The sequence below is a fragment of the Taurulus bubalis genome (assembly GCF_910589615.1).
Source record: "Taurulus bubalis genome assembly, chromosome: 1".
Taxonomy (NCBI): domain Eukaryota; kingdom Metazoa; phylum Chordata; class Actinopteri; order Perciformes; family Cottidae; genus Taurulus; species Taurulus bubalis.
In genome coordinates, this window is record NC_136589.1 from 38,670,273 (window position 1) to 38,693,358 (window position 23,086).

Below are 23,086 nucleotides of genomic sequence, written 5' to 3' on the forward strand. Positions count from 1 at the left end.
GACGACACTGATTACAAGCCTGGAGTCGTGTGTGCAAATGCTAATTTGCACACAAACTGCTGTTTTTCACAAGTCTTTGGTTTTCATGAGCCGGATGAAGCACTGAGCAAAACACGTTTTCCCTTCTCATACTTTGAAGATCCTTAATCATATAGGTCATGTGACGTCACACTTATTGAGCTGGACTTAAAAGTTGAAGCTCAAACAGCATACAAACGTACTGATCATCACTCGATTAATTGTTTGCTAGAATGCATAAAATAAATATCTTGAATCGTACATTAATCTGTTTCTTGATTATGACCGTTTACTGGACATTAGCCCGGTACCTGTGTTTCCGATGCCCAGCTGCAAGGTGCTGCGGTCCTTGGTCAGCCCGTTGGTCTTGGGACTTGCAGTGGGGGCGACGGTGGACACCGCTCTGGGAGGTCGCTTCCCAGGAACCTTGACTGTCGTCCTCAGCAGGTCTATCTCTTTCCCGTGCACATTCTGCATGTAGTCCTACAGAAAGTGGGGAGAACATTTTTAAAAATGTTGTGAATGGCCTGCTCTCTAGTCCCAACATTTTCCACGCACGTCCCTCAGTTCAGGGAACTGATTACACACAGCGGACCAACAAGAATCTGGGAATTATGGAAGGAAAAACAAATTAAAAGACTATTCAATTTCCATCCCCATTAGTCACAACCCATCATAGACCTTCCGCTAAAGGTGTGTGACGGCAGAAAAATAAATTGTAAAGCCATTATACATCACCTGTGCCCACGCCGGCTCTCCCAATAGCGAGATGTTTGGCTTAATGAATGCAAACAGTCTCATTCGCTTTCAATTTGGGCACTTGATTTGGTTTAGAGCGACTACTGCCCAAATGTGGGAAGCCAAGGTGAAAATCATTGGGCTCAGCAGAAAAAGACCCAGATAGGGGCGAGTTCGGCCTTCGCCGTGTCCCCCCACCGGCTCCTCTGCTTTATTACCGTGTCATAAAGCACTCATTTCTTTCCCAAGCCTCCTCGCTAATTACCCAGTGAGCGCTCTCATTTCATTTTATTGCTGGAATTAACAGCCAGATCGAAGCGTGCAAAGCTATTAAGATGTGTGATTAAGCCACATTCAATTAGTTTCTACAAACAATTTAATTGATGTAGCAGATAGAATTAACAGAAGGTGATTGTGTGGATGGCTTGGCTGACTGCGAAATTAAAGGTTCCCCTCTTCCACTCTCAGTCTGCCTCCCTCCCTCCTTTCTGCCTCCCTCCATCCTCTCTCTCCCCCCTTTTTCCTTCCTCCTTCTCCGCTCCACCGCTCAAAATGAGCGGGAGCTGTTTCCGCGGTAATGTAACTGTCTCCCCTATTTCACCTCCCTCCGTAAGTCAACAGATTCATACATTCATAGATTGCCCTGATGACCCGTAATAGCTGTAATGATCAAGAGATAGCCCGTTCAGTCAATTACATACATCACTGTAGCGCGGCTCCGCTCGGCTAATAACTGCTTGTAAATTAAACCACTAACACACTGTCAGTGCAACAAGGCCACACACACACAAGGTTGGCGTCTAACTGTTGGGCCCTGTGTTCAAAGTTTGGGCTGTCTCATTACACACGAGATGTTGCGGCCATCTTTAATTTTTTTTTTACCTTCCCCAAATTATCTAAACATCGTAAACGCCGGTGCTGGAAGATCAGAGAGCGACGGGGAGGATATTTTTGAGAGAAGGGCGGGCGTTTTTCTGAGCACGGCACCGGGGCTCCAGTAGCCGTCTGCTGCCAGCCCAGCCGAGTGTTTAAGAGGTATTAGCGGCTCAGCGGGATTCTGACAAAGACGGATGTGGGAGGCTGGTCAGGCTCTGCTGCCACGCGGCGAGAACCATTATAAATACAAGCCAGCGTGGAGTCAGGGGCGCGGCGGGCACAGCCATGTCTCCATTAGACGGCACCGAGGGATGGACACCACAGGGGGCGGGACAGAGATGACCACTAGGAAGTCCCCGTTTCTTAATACTACACTTAAAGTCACAGGGTTAGCCAATATCTCCGTACAACACGTGCGGAAAATCCCGAGCCTATACGCTTGTAATCCCGCTCACGACGGCAGTGGTGGTAAATGTAATCCCATCAAGAGAATGGCGCTCAGCGGTTGAAAAAGTTGCACATTAAAACCTTGAGTACAAACAGTAGTGCGACAAACACATGAAGCCGATTGGAAAAGGGATTTGGAGGGAAGAAGAAGAAGAAGAAGAAGAAGAAGAAGAAGAAGAAAGGAGGGGGGGTTCAGACTCACATGTAAACTGGGGTGGTAAGTGAGGACGCCGTTATCACACAGTGTGACATATTTCTTTTTCCACTCCTTGTTGAGGGATTTGCCACTTCGCTTCAGAAGGATTCCCTGTAAGAGACAAGGCATCACGGTGAGCATGTGCTCTTCCCAAAAAGCAGCACGCTGGATGATATGAGCCATTATGGATGGTAAATACCACAAAACAGCATTATTATTGTTATTGCACATTCGTTATGGCAGTTACATTTCCTCTGTGTCATAAAGCAAACAGACATAAATGACGATTACGAAACAGTATGGAAGTGATTATACATTGAAAAATATGTAATTAAATCCCCTTTAAACTTTCATTATTCGGTATAATTTATTGGCTGACAGGTTTAATGGCGCGTTAGTTTTTCCTATTGTGATCTTTTGAACACCCAAAGTTGGCCAAGTTCCTCTGGCACGGAGGCCATTCAGAGAGAGAGACAATCCAATTTGCCAGACCTCCTCCCTGCATTCATACACATTACATGCTGAACTCTGGAAGACCTCTCAATCCCGGGATTAGGGAGTGTGATCTCCCCTCTTCAAAGCCCCCTCGGCTCTTATTCTACTTTATCTTTTGGGGCCTTTTAGGGCATCAGATGGTTTTCTTATCTGCTGAGTAAATCCACTGGTAAACAATGCAGTTCCTCTGCTGGAGGTGGCCAAACGCTGCTGAGTGCAAGGGCCAGGAGGCTCTCTGGGGTTAAATAGTGAGGAGGGGCACGCTTAATTAGGGGATTAGGCCACGGCAATGTTTGTGCTTTTACAGCCAGGGCCTGTGTGTGTGTGTGTGTGTGTGTGTGTGTGTGTGTGTGTGTGAATGTGAGGGGAGGGGGTAGTATTTTGCTAGCCAGGCCCATCCTGCAGGCTTTAATCCTGATTAACACATCAGGAAGAGTTGACCCTCGGTGACCTGGGCACCAGGCTGTTTGCCGACAATCATCCTAATCCGAACCCCGATTCATCTGAGGGGGCCGAGTACTCGCTGCTGGCTGCATGTTGGGAGAGTTTGGTCTTCTTAATACCGCATGAATATACCTGCCTGTTTATGGCTTCTCACTGGAGCAGGACTTCAAATGTGTTCTTTAAAATCTACTCAATCAAATCCTTCTCTATTTCTCACAAGACAAATAAATATGAAGTATGAAAGTATATATTCGTCTCCTAATGGTTCAATTTAAAATGGGAAAACAGCATTTTTCTTCAAATATAAATTAAGACAACTGGAAACAAAGACCAGCATCAACTTTGGCTGTGTGTTGCTGAAGCGTAATAAATTATTCTGAACAATTTGTAAAACAACTTGTTGGGCATTGCAATAAAAATAAAATCATAAAATTCTCAAAAATGGAAACACATATTTGTTTCATCTAATCTTTTTGAAGTAAGTAAAATGTGTGCATTTAAAAATGACATATCAATATTATTTTACAAGCCTTGGTTCTGGGGATTTTTCAGAAAGAAACATTGTGTCCTTCAATCGATAACTTGCTGACTGCCCAGACTCTTCTCAATTTAGTCAATAAAAGAACTGTAAACACATTTTTAAATGACTCTATAATCATACAAAGTAAATGATCCAGTTACAGGGCCTCTGGCGACTTTATAATGCATGTTTTACAAGCAAATATGTTGCTCATCTGATGGCCTTACTGAAGCAGACATAAATCTATACATGCAATCAGTGCGCAGCTTCATATATTTATCAGAGCCGGGAAGCAGATCAATAAAGATGCTAAAAGACAATAATGTGAAAATCTTTACATGTGCAGACTCATTTGTCTGTTGTTGTATTTAAAACAGTTTTGCTGAGGTATATATATTTCACAGAGCGCTCTTTCAGTAACAAGAACCATTTGAGATAATTCATCATAATTGTTCAATTGTCCGCCGCATTGGGATTGAGCCGTCTGCTCTTCAAGTGATAGTTTGCCGTCGAATGGTATCATATGTGGAGCCCTGTGCTTCCCTTCAACACTGACACACACACACACACACACACACACAGATGAGTGTGTTCAGCGTGTGCGACATAAGGAAACAGGCCGATCGTCAGACGTGCTCTCTGCTCACACAATTGTCATATCTACACAGAGGAGATAGTGTCTTTCCCCTTCTTTTGTCAGACGACCAGGAGAAAAGCTGCATCCTGCCACTGTGGCTGACTGATAGGCCGGCCCTTTGTGACAAGGGGGGGGATATGTGTGTTGGGATGGGATGGGCGGGCGGGGGGAGGGGGGGGTGGGGGGGTCGTTGATGGGGCAAGAATGCACTCACTGCTGAGGAGCTGTTGGCGGCTCCTCAGCAGTAACGGCATTGTTATCCTCACTCACTATTTTTTTATAGATAGGATGGGGGGGGGGGGGGCAATTTGGCCTGATGGGGTGAGGAGGGGTGGGGGTAATTAAGCTCACATTGACACTTTGATCTCCTTGATTGTGCATTTGACTGGCCTGGAGAAGAGCTAACACCACTAACCCCCTCCCTCCACATCTGTATAAGAAGAACCCTTTGTAGATAAAGAGAGGGATGGCTCTTGTCAAATGTTGCCATGACACTCAAGAGAAACTAGCCCTGGACTTTAGAGAGGAGCCCCCGCCCCCCGTAATGTAATGGATATGAATGGGGGAGTTTACAGTAAGGATTGCTCAGAGGGGATTCTTTCTAAATGTGTGAAAACAACCTCCTGCTCACCTCCACGCATCACATTTGCCAGCTTCTGCAGAGAATTACACTAATCAAGAGCTTTACGGAGATGACGTGTTAGCGGAATGGCCACCATGAAGTTTTGAATGTCTTCTTTTTTTTTTTAAAGGTATTTGCAGCCATTTATCGCATTATTGTCCCATTATTGCGTATGATTGTGATGTCAAAGAAGTGGGCCGCTGATTCACTTATTTTTAATTTCTATAACGCCATGAAACGTTTGTATCTATGTCATGAACATGTGCTATCAGTGACAGGCTGATGAGGCCGGTAGATACTGTATGTGATGGTTTCTGATTGAGTGAGTGGCGCTTGGAAGTGTCACACGTGTCATTATTTCCACTGGACCAAAGCCACGGCAATTATCGTCCAACGGGAATGAGGACGTCTGGCACAACAGTCTAAAAGGGACATCATCTTCCGCAGGTAAAGAGGATAATATAATGACGCTGACCCATTTTCAAAAGCCCTCATATAATCACAAGTGATTACTAATCAATGTGTCAATTACTTCTCCTTCGGTCGTGGTCGGACCTTTAGAAAATGATCCTCACTCAGATGTGTAATTTAGTTTTCAGCACTTCCCAACTGGTCCTTTAAAGCAAAGCTTGAATACATAAAAGAAATATGAAGAAATGTGTGGTAAAAAAAGGAGAGAGAAATAAAATACCTGCAAAAAAGAATTGAAGACGGAGAAAAGTTGTCACTGTGTTACATGTGTATGTTTAAATAGAAACAAGTCAGTGAGTCTGTTGTATTTAATACAAAGTAACAGATTATGAAACTACCTTTAAAAAAAATCGGACTAAAGAAAACGATGTCTATTGGGTTATCTAATTTGAAGCTAATCATAGTTGTCAAGTTGATTATATGGATATGCCTGAAGGAACTCGTATGCAAAAATACTACCAACGCACTATAATAAGCAATAATAACAATAACATGTCCACGGGGGCCAAACAGGTGAAACCAAATGTAAGATTATTACCAGAACAGGATTAGAATCATGACTAAACACTACACAATAACTGGGTGTAAAAAACTAAAAATAATCAAAAAGCCATGTGTTTGTTTACGTTAGTTGTGTTCGTGTTCACACAGTTAAAAACAAACCTTTATTTTGCGTTGTGTCCAAATGAAAAACACGCAAAATGTTTATTTTCCTTATCAACAATAGAACTCTTCAACGCCACAATTTACCTGCAATTTAAGGTCAGAAATGAGCTTATTGTGTCTTTTTTTAAATTTGGTTGGCGTGTGATTTACACAAATAGGGAGATTGTTTCGCTTATCTTCTCTTTAAAACCGTCAGCCTTCTTCTCTCACACTCGGCTACACTTGTACTGGCATCGAGGTAGTTTGATAAGTTGTATCATGTCGCCATCTAGTGGACAAGACGACACATGCCCAAATCCCCACTGGTGAGCTCCACAGCCTATCCCACTGTTATTACATCTTTAACACACAGCACAGCAACAATGAACATGAAACGACGTTTAATAGCACCAAACGTGATCCCACTTACCGAGGTATCTAAGAGAAATGTAGTAGAGGAATGAGGAAGACGGCTTACCTGTTTGATAGGTATGGCCCTCCCACTGCCTATGCTGTCTGTTTTACTGTCAACGCTCTTTGCTTGTTCACTGGCTTTCCGTGACTGCAAAAAAACAAGAAAGTCAGTCAGCGACTGAAGCGACAAACTGACGGCAAAGCAGAGAGGGAGATGCGGGGTGTGAGGTGAGTTTTTGGGGGCGTAGTTGTGTATGTTGGTGTGTGTGTGTGAGGGAGAGAGAGAGAGAGGGAAAGAGAGAGAGAGAGAGAGAGACTGGGGGTGAGATGGGGAGGTGTGGGTTTGTGTTTGAAGCATTTGTAGAGAAAACTCGACATTGCAAATTAAAAGTCTCAAAAAGAAGCTCGAAATCAACAAGACAAGCAGACCAGCGGAACAAACAGCAGTAACACCGACGTGCAAGTTGAAAATCAACAAATTAAAATAAAGAGACCAAACCAAGACCACGATAGACACATCTCAACACAGAGGAGACCAAGGACGACCATACATTGAGTCATGACTCAGCCCTGAAACCCTTTTTTGGGGGGGGGGATCCTTTCCTCTGTGTGAGACCCAGAGCGGGCCCTTAGTGGACCTGCAGACCAACTGCTGCAAGAGCAGCTGATAAGGGCCCTTGTAGCATGATACATACGTTACAGTGCATAACAGGTTAAAAGGGAGAGAAGGGAAAACGGTTATTTCACAGGAGACTTAAGTTTAAGTAGCTTCCTCCGATCCTGCAAAAACCTGGTGGGACATGAAATAATTTTTGCAAATATCAAACAATTTCAAATGTCAAGTTAGAACACATGAACAGTTCAAGTTTCAGGTCGTGCCTGTGCGGGAGGGGGGAAAAAAACGTGGTGAGACAGTAAATATCACTTTACATAGAAATAAAATCATTAAAAAAAAACTTTCCCACCCCAAAACAAAGAGATGTGATACAGGTAGGGACAGACATGAGTGTGTATGGTCTCACTCAGAACATGAGAAATGTCCAGTCACCAATGGAGAAGAGGTAGAGTCTGAGTTCAAGTAAACCAACTCTGGTGTTTATATTTTTTCCAACATTTTATTTTTTAATGATGACTTGTTTAGCTTCTATACAGACACCATACAAAGCAAGTCACAAATTCACTTCAAAATATTCAACAGATTGAGCCAAACATTGCAGTTCCCACAAAATATAGGATGAACAATAAAGGCATTATTTCATATACTCCTTATATGTGTGTACTTTTTATAGAGTACCATCGTAAATAAAATACAATACAAGATATACAGCAGTCTATATTTTCGTCAATCCGTTCATGATAGAAAAGCGATTATGCAAGAGTTCATAATCTTTGTACCAAACCTAAACTGAGGAAAATTAAAATAAATAAATGAATAAAAGACAATCGAATGTACGAAAATAAATAACTTAAAATAAATAAAAAGGGAAAACAAATGTTAAGTTTAACTACATTCATACAAGTCGGTGCAACCCAGTGTCATCCAATATGATCTCTCTCTCTCTAATACCTCAACACCCTACTCTGATTTTTATGAAGGCCTTCATAAAATAACCCCAAATAACTCATCTAAAATACCTCCATGATAATACATTTATACCACAGTTTCAATTCCATTCAATACTCCCTGGAAAATAAGAAGGAATCAAGTAAAAACGAACCAAACGAATGTCGGAAAATCTAAAAAAGGAAGAACAAAAAAACAACAACTTGGCACCTCTAGTCCTTGAGTCCTCATTTATGGCAAAAGGCAGTGTGATGTCATGTGAGGAAAGGTTGTGTCCTTTGGGCGGGCTGGATAACAGTTCCAAGAGTGACTTGACTGTACAGCGTGTAATTGTATGGGATGTCTGAATGGGTGTTTGGGGGAGGGCAGGTGGGTGGGTGTGGGGGGTGTGGGGGGGGGGGGGGGGGGGAAGTGGGCGGGGCATTTCCAGAAGAGTCCCTAGAGTCTGTCTCACTTCGTGATACTTGAAAGTCTCCTTTGAGTGCGCTCAAACACTCAATTTGGACTCGACTTTAGGCTGCGTTCGACGCAAAGTCCTATGGATTCCGTATATAGTGCAAGTTCTATGCATTACCCTAAATGCCACGAAGCACCGAGGGTAACGCAGCGACAAGCTGCAAGTCCTCAATACATTATCTCCTCTTTTTCCTGACTGGCAAAGCAGGGGGACTCTTTTTTTTTTCTTTTTTTTTTTAAACCATCATGCTCTTCTAATACGGAAGGAGTTGGAAAGCCCTTTTTGTTGAAGAAAGGTTGGAAACAGAAGCACAAATCTGCAAATATTGAAAAACAGTGTTATGCTTTTTTGTTTTGTTTTTGTTTTGTTCTTTGTTTGTTTTTGTTATGTTTTGTTTCATACGTGGAGATCCGCGGTAAAAGGTCAAGGGACTAAAAACATGAGATGGGACACATCAAATGGCCGACATGAATACGTGGAGTTTAAATGAAGACGCATGAATGAGTGGGATAGAATTAAGTATAAAAAATGCCGTCGTATTCATCTAAATTCCTTAAACAGTGTGCTTTAAACACAAAAAGGGACAGACAGCCTGAAGACGTCAGGAAAACCACAGACAGATTACAAAAAAACGATTGTTTCGAGTTATTGACCATGGAAGCACTAGGAAAGAATAATGTGTACTGTGCTGACACCTAGTGGCCGACGACAGTTATGGCAAAGACCGGCTTGAAATGATTGTGGTCGGTGAAATTGACTGTGAGGGCGGTGAAAAGACGGAGTGATAAGATCTTCTGTAGTAAAGCTTTGAGTTTCATTTGTTTACTGAAAAGAAAAACAGCCAAACCAAAGTGTTATAGAAAAAGATTCACCTACTTTAAAAGGGGCGTTTCTAATAATACACATCTAATGTTTTGGTGTCAGATTAAATTTGGGCCAAAAAAAAATCTAAACCCAAAAGTAATATTTGTTCTTCTTCTCTCCAACACTGTTAACTCAAACTGCACATAGCAAAGGATTTGTTTTAATTGTATTTCAAGAGTCCCAATGCCAATGCCACAAATGTGACAATGATTAATGTTATATCTGATTACAAGTGAAGATTCATTTACTTGTAGCAGTGTTCTCCTCTGTATCATTAGAACAAAAACATCGTATGTAATGACTTAAGTGAGTCTGATATTGATCTGTCAAAGCTCGTCTACTCATGAGATTAAGGCATATTTTCATTCATGGAATACTTTCTCTTGAAACTCCCAAAACTAACATAAAGTGAACCTACTTACAAGAGTGTGGCTAGAAAACATGAATGGCAGCCTGCCGTCTATCAGCGAGCAGCAGGACGTTTTTAGAGAACTTTGTCACACAACTTATTTCTTTTTTTTTTTTTTTTTTTTTTAAACGGACAATGCTAGGAAAGGGACATCCTCGATATTGTTGTGTTGATGGAATATTTTCTCTTTCTGGCGTTTCTTGTAATGGCAAAAAAAAGGTTGGCACTGCAAGTCTTCCTCTCCTTAGCCCACTGCACTCTTCAAGTGTCACTGAAGAAACGTCGACATCGCCCTGTTAACTTTCCGTCCCCTCCTCCTCCTCCTCTTTTCCTCCCTCCCTCCCCCTCCCCTCTCCCACCCTCGGCTCGCTGCTCCTCAGAAGGTCATGAGCTGAAACTCCCGCTCGACTTGCCAGTCCGGCACCCACACTGGGTAGGTGGCGTGCTTCGGTATCTCCATGACGCGGACGGGGAGAGGCTCATTTCTCTGGTGGACATGGTTAGTCACTACCTAGCAGGGGGGGAAGGGAGACAACAAGGGGAGCTAGCACACAGCCTGTACTGCTCGGAGGCCACAAAGAAGCTTGCGGCTCCCACAGCAGCTGGGGTAACAGGGTGAAGGCAGGAGGAGAAATAGAGGAGTCGGGGGATAGGTGGGGAGGTTCAAGAGGGAGTTAGTTAGAAAGATATGAGGGGGAGAGAAGGAGGCAGGAGGGAGGAGACGGAGGGCGACAGAAGGAAGCAGAAGGAGGACAGGAAAGACAGGTGGAGGAGAAGGGTTGTTTTAAAGGTGGGGAAGGGTGGATGCATCAGGGATGAGGAAAGGAATCATCTCACATAGCCTGATCTGTCTCATGAAGCTCTCAAGAGTTCTGGAGAAAAAAACTACAAAAAAAACAAGGAGAAGCCGACCTTTGGAAAAGCTGACCCCGCAGGCATTGTGAAAACACTCGCTGGCTCTTTTTTTTTTTGGAGGCACAAACAAGCTCTCTGAAATTTTTTTTCATTGATTTGAAGGACGACGACGGCATTTTTGGGATACAAAAACAAAAAAAAACTGCAGGCCTCCCCCGAGCTTGAAAGAGGCGGACTACGTGAGATTAGGAAAGGCTTAGCAGCAAAGAAGAAGGCTGGTGTAGGAGGGAAGAGAGAGAAGAGGAAAGGAGGGAGCAGGCTGGGTAGAAGAAGAGGGCAAGAGGCTACAAGTAAAGGACAAGCTTAGGACAGCTCAGGAAATTAGAGTGGTTAGTGCACACATATGCTATTGGTTAGACCAAAGGGCAAATACGACAGGACATGGGGTAAAGAGCAGGCAGACAAGGGGCGGGATACTGGTGGGGGGCAATTCCTGGTGGTCGAGATCGGATTTGGGCCCGGAGTAGAAGTAAGCGGGGGCGAGCTCTGGGGTGTTGTCTAGACTCGGCGAGACGGCTAGTGGCCGGGGGAGCGTTTTCTATCTGGAGCTGGGGGGCGTCGGAGGGCGTGGGCATGCGTTACTAGCAGCGCGTTATAGTTTAGCTCGGTCGGGCAGGAGAGGCGGCATTGGCGGTTTGTTGCTGCCGTTTCTGCCCAAAAGGGAAGTCACTGCAAAGAAAGGATCTAGTAAAAAATAAGAGGGGGAGGGGGAGGGAGGTCAAAGATTTAGACAGAGGTGCAGAGGGCCTAGTTTGTTGTGGGTGAGATGAGAAACGTAATCCATGTGCACTCACTACATCCAATTAGAAAAGAAGAAGGACATGAAAAACAGTGTTTCTCCCCCCTCCCCCCACACACACAGTGCTTATCTTTGATATTTGCTTTGAAACAAGGGTTTATTCTTTCGGAGCATTTCGGGGGACTAATATAATTTCTACTTTTTCCCTCCTTTGCCCTTCCTGCTGTGTGAACAAGACGCTTTTCTTCGCCTGCATAGGAGGCAGGAGAGGTGGCTGCAATGCACTTTCGAGCGACCTCGTCTCCCTCTGGTGGACAAAGTGTGCTCGGCAACATGCCTTCTAGTAGTGTGAGTGGGTGTTGCTTTGCATCAGCTGTCGCATACTTACTGTGAAAATGTTGGAGCGGCGCTTCGACTGCTTGCGGATGGGCGTGGGCGTGTTAGAGGAAGCGATGGTCTCAATGCGCATCTCCCGCTGACTTATGCTGGGGGTGGAGGGAACAGAGGAGGAGTAGTCGCTGAATGCACCCCCACCATTGGCCGCCTGGGGAGCGAGAGAGATTAAGAAGAGCCGGCGGAATCAGAAGAAGGGAGGAGGGAGGAGAGGGAAAGATGGAGAGATTGAAAGTCTTTATATATTATTTATTTTCCCACGTTGATAAAAAAAAAAAAAGTCCTCACATAAACGGAGAATGATCCTTGAATAACAGCGTAAAGCTCTTAATAATATGAACTGCATTGATGCTACGTTGACGGTTTGGATCTTACCTGGTTAAGGTGAACCGAGGGGATGGATGCAGCGGGGACTGACGAGTGGCTGGGAGAGTTAGGGAGAGATTTGCACGGGCCGATGGAGAGCTGCTGCTTTTTCCTCATGGCCACGACCTTCTGGGCAACTGGAGAAGAGCATGGCAAAGACACAGCCACACATTGCTTATTAACCCCGTCTTTCCTCACATAAAGGATTGTCAGTAAAGGAAGTCAGAGAGCTCTGAGGGACTAATAGAAACCATGCATGTGCCTCTGTATAGTGTTGCATTGCTCCTTTCCGGGGCTACTAGACGACTAATAGAAAGAAATTATGAGATAAAAAGTCATAATTACGTCAAATGTTATGCTTGCATTTCATTTGCATGGTTAGACCGGCGAGGGGATGAGGAGACTTATGAAGACAGCGCAGATAACAGGAAGGACAAAAGCCAGCGTCACTGAAGCACATGTGCACTTACTATCTCATAATTTCGACTTTATTATCTCATAATATAGAAGTGAGTGTGAGTGACACGCGATTAAACAATGAGTATCTGTTAATCATGTATCAGAGATCGGACACATTTACTCAACATAAACTGCTTAAATAGACATTTTTAAAAGTGCAGTACCGTCTCTCTGTTTCCAAAAGATTTGATCATGACTTTTGCTTTCATGACAAAATAACTTTGTGAATGTGCAGCCAAAGATCACAACACAATAAAGGAAACAGGTGGCAGTGCAACTAATCTGGACAAACCACCTCAGAGAAATAGTCCCAACAATAAAAAACATAAGAAGAAGAAAAGAAAGATAAGAAATCTCATTATTTTAAGTCATGAAACCACATTTAATAGAAGACAGCATGTCTTATTAAAAAGGTAAATCTTCTCACCTGGGATCACTTTAAGAGTCATGTTCCCACCAAAAAACATATTTCCTTTCTTAATTTTAGAAAGTAGCTGTGCAGATAGATATTTTCAGTAAGGTTTTGTGATATTTGCAAAGGTTAAGAAGTTACAGATACAGTGCAGATTAGTTGAAGTGGCAGTTCCACTACAGGTTTACTCGTATGCATAGTTAGGACATGTCAATTAAGTCTTCATAAAAACACTGTTTTTCACTTCTATCAGGAGAGGCTTAATAGAGGCTTTGAGAGAGTTTGAGAGTTGCCAAGATATGTTTAAGAGACATTAAGAAGGCATTTCACCAGTCGTACACGACTGAATATTAACCGGTCTTTTAAGCTTCCGGCTCCACATTTATATGCAATCCGACGTCCCGATGTAAGCTCGGAGCGTTTGACAATTTAAAAACGCCTGCTGAGTAATTAATTAAGACGAGCCCGTTAATGTTCCTCCTCCACTGTTCACAAAAGTACACCGCTAATCATAGCTGCTGACCACACAGCATAGAGGAAATCAATGTGTACGTGCGCCACTCTGCACAAGTCATACAGGCCTTTATACGTTGACGTGCTCAACAGCATGGAGTCCTTTTCAAGTGGCAAGTGGAGTGGAAAAACTAAACTAAACATGTAATAATTAGTGCATTTTAAAGCAAATTCTATTCCAGTTTCACGGCGTGACAACACGAGATTATGGAAGTTGATCTAATGTTTCGCCAACCAACTCATGATTTGACCACTTTCTTTGAAATGGGAATAAGGTGAAAATATCCTGTATCCAAGTGGCGTTCACATCATTCATAGAAAACGCTGCGATTTTGTCGAATCAAGAAATCATCAAAAGATCCTGTGGTCCTTCCATCAAATGTATTAGATTGGAGATTGTTCATCTGAAATGTTATTTAGCTGTTGGTTTGATGATTTGGAATAATTTTGATTAATGAATAAACAAATCCTTTGTGTTTGCTTTGAGTGAGGCATGCGAATAAGACAATACAATAAGGTAAAACCAACAAATTATTCATTATTTTCCATAAATTGGTAATTTTTTCGTAGCTCAAGGGCCCCAAAAATGGGGTAAACTAGGGATGTGTGCTTCGCTCTAAACCACCATCATGTTCAAGCCACACCTTCTACTTCCTGTCTAACGCATTTCCATTTTTTTTTTGGGCACCCCTCTCACCGTCCTGGAAGACTCTCTCCACGTTCAGGCCGTAGGTGGAGCAGGTCTCATAATACGTGCAGCGCTTCAGGTCGTTCGACAGCTTTCTGGCCCGCGAGTCATCGATCACTCTGGGGTTGGCGGCGCTGATTGCATCTAAGAGAAGAAAGGGGGTAAGAAAATAGTATTACTCAAACTTTTTACTTTACTTTAAACAATGAGGCAGGTGATATTCTCAAGTCAATTAATTTCACCAAAAAGAAATGAACACAGGCTAAAACAACTGGGCACTGTCATTTTCAGGAAACATGACTAGAAAAGGTGTAAATGGTGCATTCTTTGGAGACTATTTTCTGCTGCGGATTAATACACATTTGATGTGCATGCAAGTATTTCCGGCAGCAGTATAGTGTGTGTAGAACATGTCACCCAGAGCGACAGCGTGGCTCACTGGTGTGATTTAATAGCTTTTGGACAATAAAGGTACTCTATTGCACACAGAAAGAAAACGCTGTGCTAATTCAGGCTTTAGCTACGCATACAGCTCTTGTTGCTATGATCAATTCCTTGTTGGTTCTGGTTCTGATCTTTTGGTGGGATTTGTTGATCTTGATCAAGTGTAAAGACAATGCAAGACAGAGAGTAGAGAAACATGTATATCAGATAATAAGAAAAACACCTTGTGTTCCAACGAGGACCATGGGGACCTCAGCTGTGTTCCTGTAGCTGGAGAGGCGCAAGAAGTAATTGTAGACCGTCTGGAAGCTGATCTCATCCTCCAGGCTGAAGACGAAAACCACCGCATCCACCCAGGCAGCAAACTGGGGACAGAGCAGAGGAGACATGTTGAAGCACTGTGGAAAACTAGGAGGCCTCATTATGGCACGAGAACTTTGACATGGTGTAAACCGTACCGCTGCTTATTGTCACTTCCACCTGGATGTCTGAGCTTCACTGTGCAGAATGATGTGCATGCAGAAGGCTGTTCACACAAATCTACTTATAAAAAGGTGCTTCTCTGTGCTCAACTTAAACCTGTGCACAGTTTAAGTCGTCCTGTGCACATTATTATTATTACTACTACTACTACTACTACTGCTTGAACCCACAACTAGTTTGGATGCCAATTGTGATCTATTATGCAACGAGGGTGATGTGCACACTTGAAAGCTCCAGAGAGAGAGGAGTGTTTTAAAAAAAAGCTACATTTTGCATGTGCATAGATCATATAAGGAATAGATGTACATTTCATCATTTTCATCAAGGTATTTCAACTTTTCTTCTGAGGGAAAACTATTGAGATACGAATTTAGTTAAATAAATACGTCTTAATTTTTTTTTTTTATGAATAGAATTCATTCCTATAATGGGGCCCTGAAATAGGCCATGCATCTTAAATACAGACGTTTTTACTGCTGTGCCGCAGGCCTTTTCTTTGGACTGAAGTTCACGCACACAGACAGCAGGGGGCAGTGTAGCAGCAGCCACGATACAGAGTCTTGTTTTCAGGCAAAGGGCCGTCAGTCACTAGGTGATATGAAAGCCAATGATTAAACCCCACTACTGCTTCCTTATCTGCATTCCCACTGCTGTCATAATCATCTCGGAGTTTGTATCTGCGCCATTCACAATCTCAGCGTAGTTTATAATCAAACAGGGTGCAGAGAGGTTTCCCTTGAGCAGGAGGAAATCAATTCTCATCATTCATTGTGGGGAAGAGGCAAAGCAGAGCATCAGAGTAGCGCTCGCAGTGACGATCGAGCGGTAGCTGCTGCGTCGTACTGCCCTTTTCTCCATTCAGGTTGCACACCTCACTCAGACCCCCAGTAGGGAAAGAATGGCAAATCAAGCCTCCGAGCCACAACTCCGCTCAGCCTCCTGCGAGTGTGAACATAATGGAGGCCTTTAATTATGCCACTAATTATACAGGCAGCTGACAACTAAACCAAACTAATTTCTATTCCCTTAATCTCACGGAGCGCAATGCAAGCGTAAAAAATCGGAACGTTGCCAGGCCAGGTGACAAACGCACGGCCAATTCCCACTGAGCTCTCGTGTGACGAGAAGCATTCAATCTGGCGAGAGAAGCCACAAGCAAGTCGTTTTTGTGTTTCCGGAAAGGGGTTTGTTAGCATTTTATTAAATCTGCTTATTAAATCTCCTTTTTGATTTTATTGGGGGTTTTGTTTAATTCCAGAAACAGAAGTTAACAAAAGACTCCAAGAATGATATTCAAAAAGCACTCAATACAGTCAAATACCACCCGGATGTGCTGTACTTTACTCTCTGCTAATAAAAAAAAGCCATCTCCTGAGTGGACACGGTGAGTATGTAAGCTGATAGCTCCCTATTTACACTTCCAGTAGACATGGAGCAACATTAGCATTCATTTGGAGTCGTGCTTCTGACCAACAGACAAACGTAAGTCCAACTTCCTTTTAGCTCTGTTGCTCTCTTTGCCAACTCCTGAGGGAGATATCTGGCTCTTTATCAGCTTAATGCTCCACTATGTTCAACAGGAAGCTGCAGCTTTGTGTGTCTGCCGCTTGGCCGCTGGATTGGTGGCGTGGAGTCGGTTTATCTGAACTTTGGTCTGCTGCATCTGGACACGACGCTGCCGAAGGCCGTGAGAGTGAACCGAAAGTCAAATATTGCACACTTTTAACTCGTGACAATCTTTTTGGACAGCTTTAGTTGCTAATTACGACTGAAGCATCCATTTGTATATAGTACATCAGATTTTTTTTCCAAAAACCTAAAAACAGGATATAACCAAGACACCAAAGCAAATGTCAGAATGAATTATTGACAGTTGTAAAACCCAGACTGGATGAAATAGAATAAAACATAAATGTCCTATCTTAAGTACAAGTCCTGTAAGACATGTAAATGGGAGGCAAAACCCAACACATAAAACAATCAAAAATCACAAAGGATAAGAGTCTGATGCCGGCTCTGATGTTACACAATGGTTTGCCGGAAGCAATTTATTTCCATTGGAAAAGCATGAAACAGTGTCGGTAGTGTTGCATGATCTCTTATGAAGACTCAGTGCAGCCCACTCTGGATGAAAACAGTAGCTCCATTACTCTTCATATTGCACATAATATATTAGATGATGCTTTTCCACCACAAACATTATTTTGGCTTAGCTTTCTCATTGATCTGTTGTGCTGCCCCCGCTGCTCCAAACAGTCCTGCAGAGAAGTAATGGTCCGTCTCTAAACACTTCCTGCCTGCATGGCAGCTTGCAGTAGTGCTGTACTCGCCCAAAGACATCCTCAGGTCAAACAAACACCTTTTAGGAGGCATTACAATGTAATGAACAACTGGCTCGTAATTGCAGGCAAGCAGTGGTCCTAAATTCTAAATCCTATTCTTAGTCGACTAACACAAGACTTAAAGTGATGCTTCCCATCAATTTGTCATTGAAATTGTGTGTTTAAAAGAGATGTGTTTCTTGGAAATAAGCATAAATCACACAGATTGCCTTTAGACTAAAACCACCGATCGGTCAACTACTGTATCCTTCTTCTTTACGGTTTTTGTATTACTGCTATTTATATTACTTTTTCTTACTATGCTGCTGTAATCCTGCAATTTCCCCAATGTGGGACTAATAAAGGATTATCTTATTTTATCTAAACCAGTACGAGGGAGCAGCCGTAGTTTGCAGACAGTTCCTGTCTCCCACATCTTGCAGCTTTAGAGGAAAGAGATTATTTTCTTCTTCAGAATCAACACTCTTACCTGCAATTCTGGAGGCCCTCCTTCGTCTCTGATCAGAAGTAGGTAGCTCTGTCCATCCACCACTATTTCTTTCTTGAACCGTCCACCTGAGGAAGAGACATTTATCAACTATTTGATATTGTTTCCGAGATGATTCCCATAACGTGGCAAGTCTGGTACAAGATGATATCAGAAAATGGTCTAAGGATGTAATAACTGACCACCCGGGTTTCTCCGGGGAGAAAAAAAACTGCAGACACGTCTCGTAAATCACACAAAAACAACCATGAGGATTGTTCCAGATGGCAAAGTTAAAAGGAAAACACAGCTTGACATGGCGTATAAAAAGTTGGGGCGAGATGTGTGCAAGTCTAAGTGCGGATCTCAATTTAGAAACCCCCACGCCCCCTGGATGTGTTGCAGTGAGGATCATATGCCCGACAGGAAACCAGGTCTCTATGGAGCCAATTATGTGTGCGAGAAATTGCCATTTAGCGCATCTAATACACAGCTGCTGAGTGAACAGGTTCAGTAACACTGTCACTGCACAGCCACAAGTCCCGGGGAAACTTTCCCTTCACAAAGCGTGATCCGACTCCACGTTCAGTCCAGCGTGAGCTACAGAGGAGGTTCAGGAGATTGCTTTTCACGGCATTAACATAACTCATTACACTTTGCTTAAATTAATCGTTTATTGCAAAGAGACTAAAAAGAGAAAAAGGAACAGAGGTGATGGAAGATGAAAATCAAAAACATTATGGACCGCTGCGCCCCAGGGTCATGAGGCCGGGGACGAGCGTACACTTAGCCCCCGCGCGGCCTTGACTATCTCGCTCCTCTTCTTCACTTCCTCCTCTAATAGAAATGCACATTTCTTGCTGCGAGCAAAGCCGGCCCGCAGATAAAGAAGAGATCAATGGGAGAGAACTATGCAGTAAATTAGATTTTGCATATCATTTGAATGGTCTGCGATCCTGCGGGGATTAAAAACATTCAAATGAGAAAGTTGGGAAGCTCGAGATGTCCCTGGCTGTGAACACAGTGTCTTATGAATACGAAAATATGCTGAAGGCAATTTGATAAAAATTGTAAAATGCACAAATGAAGAAGAAGAAAAAAAGTTCTAGGAATGATCATGAAGCGTATTAAAACGAATAGTGCTGAGGACAGCAGATGTGTGACGCCGACTAGAAGTGCACCTGCTACAGCTGTCTGGGAGTTTCATAAGCAGGCCTCTTAGCAAAGATATTCTTGGATAATAAAAGAGCCGGAGTTCACGCTGTGCGGCCAGCACATCAAGGACCACAGGTCTTACATCACAGAGGAGCTGTGAGTAGCCAGGCCCTGTAATGTTTTAATAGGCAGAGTTTATTCCCGTCTCAGTATCAATACATATCCACTCGAGCCACACTTCCACCCTGTTAAGTCCACTCTAGCCCGCTTGGCAAATAAGGGATTCTCCCGGTCTTTTGCACCGGCTCTCGCTGGATGCTGGTTGTGTAAGAGGGAGAGATTCACGTACCACCAGCCAGCTTTTTCCCAGAGCTTTGGAGATGCAGACAAAGAGCTGAGAAACTATGTTTCTGTGTGTCTCTGAATCCCGTTTAAAAAGGGATGGGGGCGAGATGAGGAGGATCTAATTACACAGTGGGAAAGGCTGGATCAGAACGACACAGCAAACCAAAGATTGGCAGCAGATTATGGAAAGTCTCTCTGAAATCAGAATCTGTAGTGAAAGCATACGGCTCTGGTGAAAACACGGGTGGAAATCGAAGTAAACATTTCAGTTGCGTAATCGCCCGGGATGCTGTTGTCTTTATTTAGAGCAGAGCCAATAAAAAAAAGGCCTATGCCGTGCATAATAATAATATTAATAATAACAATTGAGGCAGCAGTCCACCGTGCCTCTTCCACCATCGGACTTTTCTAAGTCATGGTGCATTCAAATGAGTTTCCATGTTACATAAAAAGAGGCGACTAATAACCTTGCAGCCGGCCTACGGAGAGCCGGTGAGTCGGTAGGCACGGTTAACACGCAGTGAGCATACTCTGCTTACACGGAGGCTTAGACCTTGACACAGAGCCACAATCCAACGGCGCTCCATCCGGTGTTGCCATGGCAACACACCCCAGTACCTTTTCTCTTTTCTCCTCACAGATATCCTACATAGCAAAAAGCCCAGGAACAAAACACTGAAGAAACAGCCGTTGCTAAACCAGTGTTAAAGCATGTAAAAAAACACACAAAAAGGGAGCTTGAGGAGTTGCTAATTATGGGATAGGTATTTTGTATCATAGCAACTCGCAGCAATGCAAAGGGGAACGCTGTAATATCTGAGTCAACGTGTTTCCTTGATTACAGCAGCAACGCTTGTTCAGTTGGGGTTTTTTTTCTGCATTTTCCACCATTGATTTCTCAAGGACTAATTAAGCCATGAGGATTTTTCTCCCTCGGTGCAGCAAAATGCCAGAAACTAATTATGCACTTCACGTCTCATCCTCCCTATAATTACACAAAAATGAAACACTGCAAACCCCTCAAAGATCATCAGTTAACTCTGGGTTTACCAACATCTCTGAGAGGAGGACTTACCTTTCAGGCCAGAAGGGGGCATTCTCATTATGATGCTGCTGATAAACTGAAGAATATTTTTTAAATCTCAGCGAGTTGATAAGGAGAGGGTTGCCTTTCTGAAAATAGACCTTCTTAAACTAAACTGAGAAACAGACCCATTAAGGGATGGGTTAAAATGCAGAGAATTAATTTCCCGTTGTGGGACTAATAAGAGATTTTAAATAAATTAGAAAATTTTAAAATGAATTCTCCATCAGCACATTCAGGAAGTGAACGGTTTACGATGTCCAGTTCCAGAAAAAAAGATGGGGTTTAGTTTTACCTTTGAGGTTTAATATGTGAGTAATGTGAGTAATCTTCACAGCCCATATTTACTGGAAATGTTATGCTTTGTCATTATCTCACCAATCCCAGTGGAGGAGGAGAAAGCTGATTTATAAAATTTAACCCACCCAGTTATCATTTTTGGCATTCGGAAGCTTGATTTAATCAAAACGCACAACATTTTAATACAAACATATTAGAAAAAAAACACACACTAACAAGGCACCTTGCTTGGTGTAAATATCCTAATGCACCCATCATAATTATCCGTCTGTACAATGGAGCAATCAGTGCCAACCTGCTTGACTTTCTTCCAGTGTAAAACAAAAGAAAACTAATTTACCAGCTGGCAGGCTTCTGTATCATTTCATTAATCATTTCAGAAGACATCAGATTGTCATCAATCTAATAACAAGGCTTCTCTGAATTTATGAGAGGCTGACACACGGGCGACACGGGTGTTCCCTCGTCAGCGGCCACGTATTGTATATGACAAGCTGTGGAGGTAAATTAGGCCGTGAAAGCCACAGTAATGTGAATACGTGTTCTTTATTTTGAGTATCTGACATGTTTACAATCACCCCCACGACCTGCAACCTCCATCAGCAGACTCTTACCTTCAGGAGACTCCTCCTGCACATATGTGCCTGTCAGGTACCGGTGGACCAAAGCAGACTTCCCGCTGGACAGATTTCCCACAATGCCCTGCAAGGCCAAGAGAAAAATGCTGTGATTATCGCTGACAGGCACAACATGGCAGGTACAAACCAGTAGCATGTGTAGACTTAAAAAGGGGGCCGTAATGGTGACCTGGCACAAAAAAAAGGAGTCTCGGCACAAAGTCTTTGTGTTTCTGTTGCTCTCAACCTTGTAGCGACTCTATCTGCTGAGCAAGGCCACGGCGTGTTGTTAGAAGCTGCAGAAACACACGGTTAGTTAGTGGACCTTGTGTGTGTGAGACTTTCTTTGCGGTTAAGCTGCCGTTTCAAAGTTCAGGAATGACCCTTCAACCTCAACCTCGACGTGGTTGTTGCAGGTTAGGGCCCAGTATCGACAAACTGCTTATACCTTTTAAATAATACCGTATATAGTGAAAAAAATAAGAAAAGGGTTGCTCTTTGGCTGACAAGTGACAGTTCTTAGTTGTACGACAAGTTTTTATAACAGTTCCCGTCAACAGAAGCATCACCATTAGAGCCCATCTGTTAAATTAAGTGTCGAGATATTAGTTTAGTCCTGAAAAATAAAATATTACAATGTTTTTGACCAAATACCTCAATATCAACATTGCAACAATTTTGTGAGACAGTGAGATTGTTGAGAAATAATTATCAGTAATGTGGATTTAATGACTAAGGGGGTTAAAGAATAAATAATACAACAATCTGGTAAATTCAGAAAATGACAGGTTTACTTTAATGCAAGCTTTAAAACCAGGAAAAGGCCACACATAATGCCATTTTACAATAACAAATATCTAAGACGCTTTCTAGTCTCATATCCCAATATCAGTATAAAACCTATATATTGTGCAGCCATGTATCGGTTTACATGCATTAGCGAGTGCAAGTAACGAGAAATTGCTACGATTACGGTGCAAACACGAAATAGAAGGTGAATCAATTGTTCACTGTGACGGAACGCTTCTCAATCAGATTTTAATTCCATGCTGGTATAAACTGACAAAATATGTGTATATGGTATGTCGAGAAAACGGTGGAAAGTTAATAGTAAGCACATTTAAACCTTAAAAAACACTATTTGGTTGAAACATTTTGAGGAAAGTCCTTGAACATACGACGGTTTGGTTGCAATCTTTCCCCTACTTCCTGTCCCCGGTGTCTAGACCAGCCCGAGCTACAACGCCTTCAGGGTGATGCATGGCGGAGGGTGGGCTGATGATGCCAGCATGTCTGGGAAGAACAAAGGCTGCAACATGCCTCATCGCCTCATCTCCTCCTCCTCTTCCTCCTCCCCTCCTCCACCTCCTCTACCCAGCATCGCCCTCTTCTTCTTTAGATCATTAGTGGGTGTTAGAGTCAGGTATGGTTCTAATTATAGGGAAGTTTGAGGCTCAAGAGAAAAGATCGGTTTAAGGCCTTTCCCAGCCTTCCCTCTCTATAATTGAAGTATAAATATACCATGTGGTACTCCGGCAGAATAAACTA

The 23,086-nt window shown here is 43.0% G+C and overlaps 1 protein-coding gene across 2 annotated transcripts in view; it reads right to left on the reverse strand.

Annotated features, from left to right (window-relative positions):
- Nucleotides 1-23,086, reverse strand: part of agap3 (ArfGAP with GTPase domain, ankyrin repeat and PH domain 3) — a gene marked incomplete at its 5' end in the record, with an annotated part of 109,259 nt that overhangs the window by 35,958 nt on the left and 50,215 nt on the right. For both annotated transcript variants that reach the window (XM_079230858.1, XM_079230857.1), the window contains 9 exons: nt 330-501; nt 2,282-2,386; nt 6,588-6,671; nt 11,860-12,015; nt 12,240-12,367; nt 14,312-14,446; nt 14,970-15,111; nt 18,041-18,126; nt 21,536-21,623. In XM_079230858.1, coding sequence (XP_079086984.1) covers nt 330-501; nt 2,282-2,386; nt 6,588-6,671; nt 11,860-12,015; nt 12,240-12,367; nt 14,312-14,446; nt 14,970-15,111; nt 18,041-18,126; nt 21,536-21,623 — 1,096 coding nt within the window. The remainder of the gene's footprint in view (nt 1-329; nt 502-2,281; nt 2,387-6,587; nt 6,672-11,859; nt 12,016-12,239; nt 12,368-14,311; nt 14,447-14,969; nt 15,112-18,040; nt 18,127-21,535; nt 21,624-23,086) is intronic.